The 8,671-nt window shown below is 35.9% G+C and overlaps 1 protein-coding gene and 1 pseudogene across 1 annotated transcript; both read right to left on the bottom strand.

Moving 5' to 3' along the window:
• Positions 1 to 773: 773 nt before the first annotated feature.
• Positions 774 to 4,465, bottom strand: LOC110693962 (calmodulin-interacting protein 111-like). The gene is made up of 12 exons (XM_021871143.1): positions 4,244 to 4,465; positions 3,795 to 3,916; positions 3,612 to 3,700; positions 3,491 to 3,526; positions 3,115 to 3,208; positions 2,898 to 2,943; positions 2,703 to 2,803; positions 2,445 to 2,503; positions 1,734 to 2,312; positions 1,507 to 1,623; positions 840 to 1,408; positions 774 to 795 (listed from the first exon to the last, which is right to left on the bottom strand). Exons 1-12 carry the CDS (start codon positions 4,459 to 4,461, stop codon positions 774 to 776), a joined length of 2,052 nt encoding a protein of 683 aa, XP_021726835.1. The 5' UTR covers positions 4,462 to 4,465.
• A 2,445-nt stretch (positions 4,466 to 6,910) lies between these two features.
• LOC110693963 lies at positions 6,911 to 8,364 on the bottom strand (annotated as a pseudogene).
• Between the last annotated feature and the right edge of the window lie 307 nt (positions 8,365 to 8,671).

Below are 8,671 nucleotides of genomic sequence, written 5' to 3' on the forward strand. Positions count from 1 at the left end.
AAAACCTGATAGGAACTTTGACCAGGAGGACTGACTTAGCTTCGTGGTGAAGGATAAAACCATTAAGCACGACCACTACACTTCGTCAGCCTCAACTTTGAATGAATGCATATGAGCATATTTATAGTACACTCGAATTATTCATTTCATCTTGAAAAAGATAGATTTTCTGAAAAGATAAGTTTAAAAGATATTTTCTAAAATCTTTCAATTCCGAGTTGCCGGCTGCCGGCTGTTTTGGCGATTATATAACCCTTCACTTACCCATCAAGCAACTAACCTCTTTTTACAAGAAAAAGAATGTGTAATTGTGCAGTAAGTTTTGAAAGTTTGTGATTCGAGTTTTGATTTATAAAATCTGTTTCCATCATTAAGTAATTGTATGCAATATTTGGTATGTACTTTTCACCGGAAACACTAAAAGTTACAATTGAGATATTGCAATAAAAAATTTAACACTCAGTTACCATCCGCCTAGGCGCATATATAGAAAAGACTATAAATTTAAGATTACATAATCCATGATGTTAAATGTAACATATATCACATAGATGTTGCAAAATTATTGAAGTATGAGTATCCTAAAGAAAAGAGTAAAGCATTGTTGTAAAAAACTTGAATTTGTTCGTTCTTTAAAGACATAATTTCTTCTTCATACATAATTAAGAATTAAAGTAAACTATTTCACAAATCTCGGGCCTCTTCAAGGGTTGGAAAACCCACTTCGATTCTGTGATGAAAAAGATTTGAGAGTTAGTCATGGAAATTTGCAACTACAAATAACATCGAAGAATGCTGCATATAGAGAACAATTGCATGATTAAAAACAGTGAACAAACCTATGCTCAAATCGGCTGATAATGGCTTTATCAAGGTCAACTAGCCTGTTAGTAGCAGCAAGAACAAGAATCTGCTCCCCAGGTTTAGTCATAAGTCCATCCCAATGTGACAAAAAGTCGTTCTTGATTTTCCTCATAGCCTCACGCTCCCCAACTCTAATTCTTTGCCCAAGCATACTGTCAACCTCATCAACAAAGATAATGGTGGGAGAAACTTTGGCTGCAAGTGTGAACAGTGCTCGGACGTTCTTTTCATCTTCACCAAACCATTTTGATGTGATGGTGGACATTGACACATTGATGAAGCTAGCCCCGGCTTCATTGGCAATGGCCTTGGCCAACATAGTTTTACCAGTACCAGGAGGACCAAAGAGCAGCACACCTCTGCAAGGCTTCAAAAGGCCGCCTTTGAATAGGTCTGGCCTTCTCAAGGGAAGCATCACTAGCTCCTGAAGTGACTCTTTAATCTCATCCAGGGATCCAATGTCATTGAAAGATACTCCTATCTCTTTTGCAGGAATGACCTCTGGCCTTATTCGCTTCTCAAATTCATTGTCCGGAGCCACTTCCTGTTCAATATGATCACATTTTCAGTAGACAATGGTAAATTAAGCTAATGATGGTTCTTATGTCATGTCAATTTTGAAAAACATCAGATATGATTTACCTTCACAGGGGGAGGATTCTCAGCATTCTTTGTCAGAGTGACTGATTCGCCTTTGCTTTCACCAGTAGAGGTTTCATTCTTCCCCTCTGGCTTCGCCGCAGCATTATCATCCACTGCCTGAAAATTTCATCCAAAAAAATGAACGTAAGCATGTAAAAGTACACTTCAGCTGTCCTAGTATGTTCAAAAACCTGTATTTATTACAGTATCAATTTAAGAAGACAAACCTTTCCGGTTTCACCATTTGTTTCCATCTTGGCTCTGCCCATTTTTTTGCCTTCCTGGAATAAACTCAACCCGTGGGACAAGCTGCCAGAAGATATGACCAGCTTCCCATTTCGGTACTCTGGCTCCTTGTTATTCATCAAATGGAAGGATATTGCAGACATTACAATTTCATCGATATGATCGCTAAGGGTCAAAGTGTCTGCATGGCAGATAGAGCCTAGATCATCACAAACAAGATCATTAGCTGCAAGAACCTCAGCAATGTGGTTCCTGTTGTCCTGAAACTGGATCGTCTTCATGTCCTCCTCTAGTTGGGAGTTCCAGTTAACCAAATTCGTCTCATCTACTGGAGGCCTTATGTCAATATTGTAGGGGAACAATAAGGTAAGCCTATCATCCGCTTGCTCGTACTCAGTGTTAGCATCTAACATACGAGAACCAAGCACCAAGATTGAACCACTCAACTTGCTCAACAATTTGTCAAACAAATTGTATAGCCTGTCTGACTGAAGCAGCAGTCTTTCAATGTCCCTGACGTACAATATGATGGGACTCTTTTCCGATGTAGAGACCAACACCTGCAGATCAAATGTGACATTTCTAAGTTTAATTGTCCGTAGTTCAAACTCTATAACGACTACAGAGTTCGAAAAGAGTATTATCTTAATAAGGACTGATGAGAAAGAAAGCACTGAAATTCTAATACTCACCTTGTAAAGTGCTTGTAGAAACAGCTTCTCATCAAATGACCAAGCTGTTGGGCGCTTTACTGAAGCCAAAATTAATCAAAAGAACCACCAATCAGATTAAGAATACAAATTCAAAATTCAATTCATATTAAACACTATTATGTGCAAACTGAATAAAACAGGATCAAGCCAAATCAAAGTTATCTTGCTGAAAAACGTTTCTAGGTTTTTCTTTTGTGTTTAGAATTTGCTAGCAGAAGATTGATATAAAGACAAGACCTGAGTTTGCTGAAGAGGATTGAGAAGCAAGGCTACTCATATCAGTTGATGCTGAGGCATTTCTACGATGCTTGGGAGGGAAACTAGCACCGTCTCCAGACCTACACAAAAGTATAAGCTCAGAACTAACATACTAAAATAAAATAGCTGTACACTCTCTTTAATAATCCAACAACAACGTCAAAGGTATTATACCCGGATTTGATGACATCTGTAGTGCTAGCTTGTCTACGCAATGTGCCTGAAAGAAACAATCATGAGAACTACTGAAAAAAAAGCCAAGAAGGTAGCAAAAAATACTGGTATGCCATAGCATATACTTTGTATTGGTTGACAAATGCAAAATTATAAGTTAGCTACTATCCTTCTAACTCACAAATGATATTTAAAAAGGATAACTGAAGCTATATACCTTTAGGCACATCCCTTGGAGGAAGAATAGAGAAGGAGCCTAGCATGCTGGACATACGCCCCAATGTTGCTTCTGATATGGACCTTGAAATTCGCTAAAGCAAAGAAAAAAAACGACAAGGTGAGCAAAGATAATCATGGAAACTTTCTTTTATTATACAGTAACCTATTTCTCTTGCATAAATATCAAGTGAATCAGCAAAAACACAAGTCAAACAAAAAATCTGAAAGATCAATTCTGCCTCAATAATGCTATTTGAAAGAAGCTTGGCATCTTTCAAAACCCTTTAAGAAAAGCATATCGCATGTGCAGATTAGCTGACACGGTATACAGAATCTAAAGGACTAGAATTTGTAATTGTGAAGGGAGAGCTTACATGTTCCTTTTTGTTGCAGCCATACTTGTTCTGCATCTGCAAGAACCAATATCAAATGAACATTAGTGCAAATTCAACAATTTATTAACAGGTCTATTCAATCTAGCTAAGGAACAGTCACCTTCATGGAGAAGTCAGCTACATCCAACAGCAACAACTTAGCATCGAAGTAGTTTGCCAACGCTTTAGCAAGCAATTGCTGGTAGAGTTCTGCAAGAGAAGTAAATAGAAAATCAAACATTTATCATAAGGTAACAACATAACAAAACATAAAATAACTTTAAGAAATAGAAAGATCCCATACCAGCTGGCCCTGATAGCAGAATTGCCCTGCTTCCAGGTGAAAGATTTCGAGTGAACTTGGAAACTTCGGCATGCTTCAGATGTACATATGCCGCGCTTGTCAATAGTGTTCGGGTTTGCTCACTGTCATCAACATCATAAATTAACAAGATCTTGAAAAATATTTCCTACATTACCAAATTTCATAGTAATAAAGCTGATCAACTTTAGGAGACAACTTGTTTAAATGGTATTAGCCAACAAAGTAATATTACCAAGTACGACTAAATATTACTTTCTGTACAAGTTTGCACTTTTCTCATCAAAATAAACCCAACAATCATCATAAAGTTACAACCTTTATTTATCCACAACTCTAATCCCAAAAACAATATCTATCAAAAACACGGGAAAATACAAACATCATGTCTTTTTTATTTTGGAAAAAAGGGGGGGAAATATTAAAATTACCTTAAATAATAGGGAAATTCATCAAATGAAACTTTAGTATCCTTGCCATCAACAAGAAGCCTGATTAACTCATTTTCAATTTGATCAGCAGAGATGCTATCCAAAGATTCATTAGAACCAATCCATTTACCAACAGTTTGGCCAGATGCCAATCCAAGCCCAACTCCAACACCAACACCAACACTCAATGCTGATAACAAAAAACTCTTTTGCTCCATTTTTTTTTCGTCTTGTGTATAACGGGTGCAATGGCGGACCTTTAAAGGGGCGTGTGTGGGCTTGTACCCTGAAACAATTAGGAATTTTTGTTACTAATAGAATATAATGCATGGCAGCTCAATTGCATGCCAATTGACAGCATTGGTCAAAATATTAAAATATCATATATTTCTTTTACATGTTTTATGGGCGAAATGGTAATTTCTTGAGAGACAAAAGATATAATTTAGAAGTCTTTTTGATAATATATTTGGTATTGGACAATGTTAAGAAATATATAATTTGTATAATCAAAGAAAAAGAGGGTGATTAACATATATGTCTAGTGGGCTCACCACATATTATTAAGTGGTTTTTAAGATAAAATTCTTTTAGGCTTATATATGGTCAAAACTCTCCATTAATATCTGTTTAGTTTAGTCTAATAAAGATGCATGTAGAAAGAGGTCAACTAAACCGACCTAAATATGCTGTGCAGTGGTATTGGCAAGTGGAAAGTGTAACTTCATCATATAAGCCTTTTCTTTCTCACGTAATAAATCTTATTCTGAATTGTTAAAGAGTAGTTGTATTGAGGGTCATGCCTAGCAATCTATAGTAGCAACTTCACATCTAATGGAATGACTGCCAGTATTTAGTGGACTTACTTTTATAACAATTTCAAAGTTAAAATGGACATGAAATAATCAAGAAGAATGAAGTTTTGATTGTTTGAAAACCATTTTTAAGCTAGGCATATGACTAATTTATGTAAAAGGATAACAGGAAAAGGTAATTTACGTCTAATATTCTTATAATCCTATATAATTTTAATCCTATTTTTTGGTACGTACTAAACTATAAAAGTGTATTTTAAACAATTTGAAACGAAAAGCATAGAGAATTTTAAAAAATTAAGGTAGTAACATATTATTACCAATCTATATAATTTAATAAGATATAATAGAGACCGAGAGCATATGACTCATTAAAATCAATTTTTCATAAAGAATTTTGAGGTTGCATTTGCAAATTATAAATAAGAAATATAATTCAAATGATGGGAGATATTAGAGGTGTCAAATCAAATGTTTAGGTTGGGTTACGTTATTGAAAGTAATTCAAATGATGGGAGATATTATGTGTGTTTAGTTACTACTTTTGTTTGTGAGAAACCATTGACCCACATTTTTGAACGACAAGGAAGTTTTACTTATGCAGTGAGTTTTATAAATGCTATTTGAAAAGCTTCCATGGGTAGTGTAGACTACAAAGGGCATCCTCATTTGTGCTACCGTCTAGCCGGTTCGTGTCCATGTAATGTGCGTGGCGTAGTCCATGCCACCATAGTTCTGAGCATGAGTACCAAAACCCTCCTTATTTGAGTCCATATTGTTAGGAGAATCAACATGTAGTCATGTTAAATTGACAATACGGTTGGGGTGAATTTTTACTTCTAAGATAGTGTTTCTAATGAATTGTTTTCTGAGTGATTTAGAATCATATTAAGTCAATTTGATAATTAGTCATCCATGCCAAGTCACTTTTGATCTAACAACACTATCTATATCAGCTAATATATACGAAAATGTACATTTAAATCCATACCAATTGGATTAAGTTTATTCAATCTGAGACAAGACAATTAAACTTTTAGGGGGCGTTTGGTATAAATATTAAAAATGAAATGAAAAGGAAACAAATAACAGGGAGGAAAGAAATAAATAACTCTTATCTTTTCATTTGTTTGGTTTAATCATAAAAAAAACAAGGAAAATTATCAATAATACCCTTCAGGTTTTGGCTTTTATCAATGATACACATCATTAAACTTTCATTATCAACGGTACACCTAAACTTTTCCCTAAATACCTACAGTGACCTTAACGTTAACTAAACGTTAATTAGGCTGTGTTGTCAGCATTTTAAGGTTAATTAGGCTAAACTAGAGGTGATCAAAGTTGGCCCGACCAAGCCCGATTTTTTTTTTTTGGCGGGTTTGGAAATGCGTTTTTATGCATATTTAGTTGATTTTTTGACCCAGCCCAAAAAGCCCGCTTGGCCCGACCATTTTGGGCGGGTTTGGGCACACAAATTTCAGCCCAAAAAATGGGCATAATTTTTTAGCCTCGGCCCGGCCCGTTCCGCCCAATGATCACCTCTAGGCTAACCCCTCTCATTTTATTTCCTTCCAAACTTCCCTTCCATTTTTCCCTCCTTTTTTCCCCTACTTATAAGTTATACCCCTTCCCTTCCTGTTTGCACTCCCCCTTTCCATTCCCATTTATTCACGCTCTTCACTCTCTCCCTTACTCTTCTTCTTCTGTAATTTTCCCTTTATTTTGTACCGTACCCTTTATATCATTTTTGGGGATGACTACTTGCTCAAAAAGCTAAAGAGCTACAATTTCAGATAATCAAGAACAAGTGTAACTGTGTAAGTGTATGACGCATAGAAAATTCTCAGAATTAGATCAATGGAGAAATACAAAAGTCATAGTTGCTTTTATCTATCAAAACAGGACTAAAATCAAATTGTCTGGCATGACAATGTATTAACTGAATACAAATACCAATTACACCAATCTTTCCATCTCCGACCCATACCCCAATTTCACCTTTGTGTCCAGGATGAGCCTCAAATCCATACATGGCTGCAAGTTCGATCATTGTTTGCTCAAGTTTCTCCACATAACTTCGAGCACCAACTCCAATACCACGAAGAGATATGATAGGATATAATATTGCTTGATGTGGACCATGAAAGGTTACGTCTCCTCCCCTTTGAGTGTAATGTAGTTCGGCTCCCATATGTATCAACTCAGGCTCGGAAACTAGCAAATTGTGATCTGTTTTACGTTTTCCAAGGGTATATGTAGGAGGATGTTGCAAAGAAAGAAGAGTATTTGTTATCTTTTGAGCCTTTCTATCAGATACCAATTTCTCCTGCAGCTTAATTAAGTGCGTTCAAGTAGTTAACATTGCCCAGCTTCTATACTTCAAGACACCGGCGAACTCCCATTCTCTGTGATATAAAGACAAATTTTATTTCCCGTTAACCTTTAAGCTAATTAATGTGGAATTTGACATAGAACATACCAAAAATGTAAAAAATAGAATCCTAATTTCCACACTCCTAGTTTTCTAGTATCAATTGAATAATTTGGAGGAAATTAAATGAAAAGGGGTTTAGCAAAGAAGAAGAACAGGGGAGAGAGTGAAAAGCGTGAATGGGAATGGAAAGGAGGAGTGCAAACAGGAAGGGAAAGGGTATAAGTAGGGGAAAAAAGGAGGGGGAAATGAAAGAGAAACTTGGAGGGAAATTAAATGAGAGGGATTAAGCCTAATTAACCTTTAAAACGCTAACAACACAGCCTAATTAACGTTTAGTTAACGTTAAGGTCACTGTAGGTATATAGTGAAAAGTTTAGGTGTACCGGTGATGATGAAAGTTTAATGATGTGTATCATTGATAACAGCCAAAACCAGGAGGGTATTATTGATAATTTCCCTAAAAAAAATACTTAAACCTACCTCCTTTTCTTTTTCGTTGAGAAGGGTAAGGGTATTTGTTACCTCAAGTTTTAGAGAGACAACAAGTAGGTAAAAACCATTACCACTAGGTAATGTTAATGGTTTCCTAAACCTTTAAACCAAACACATGGTCAATGGTAATGACTTAATTGAATCCATTTTCACCCCAAAAAAATACTATTACCAAACATTTCCACTCGATGAATTTTATTTTAGCGGAACTGTGTTCCACCCGATGAACTTAATTGTCTTGTTCCCATTCATCACTATTGTGATTTAGAGCTATTTAATCGGATCTATATTTCAGATTTAGATTTATTATGGACGAATAGGGTCATTATGGACACTTTGGGAGAATCCTTCACCTTTCTCTCCACCTCCAAAGTGTTTAGGGCCTTTAGGCTACTAACTCGGGTAAGGTTGACTTGTGAATGATTTCTATCCTACCGGGCTCTTTATATTGCCTCCCAACAACAAATGACAATTATACAACTATACAAGTGAGAGAGATTTTATTAAGCAATGTAGACTTGATTATGGGCCATGCTTTCAAAAAAGTTACCTATTTTGGGCTTGGGCCAAAACTCTTATGTATGGTCCAAACCTATTATTTTGAGCCATAAGATTAGGATTTTTAGGCCATTTTTGGGCCGAGCCAGGTTATAACTAAAAATCAAATTTAAGTTGTCCAACCTT

Source organism: Chenopodium quinoa, unplaced genomic scaffold, assembly GCF_001683475.1.
Source record: "Chenopodium quinoa cultivar QQ74 unplaced genomic scaffold, ASM168347v1, whole genome shotgun sequence".
In the NCBI taxonomy this organism is placed as follows: domain Eukaryota; kingdom Viridiplantae; phylum Streptophyta; class Magnoliopsida; order Caryophyllales; family Amaranthaceae; genus Chenopodium; species Chenopodium quinoa.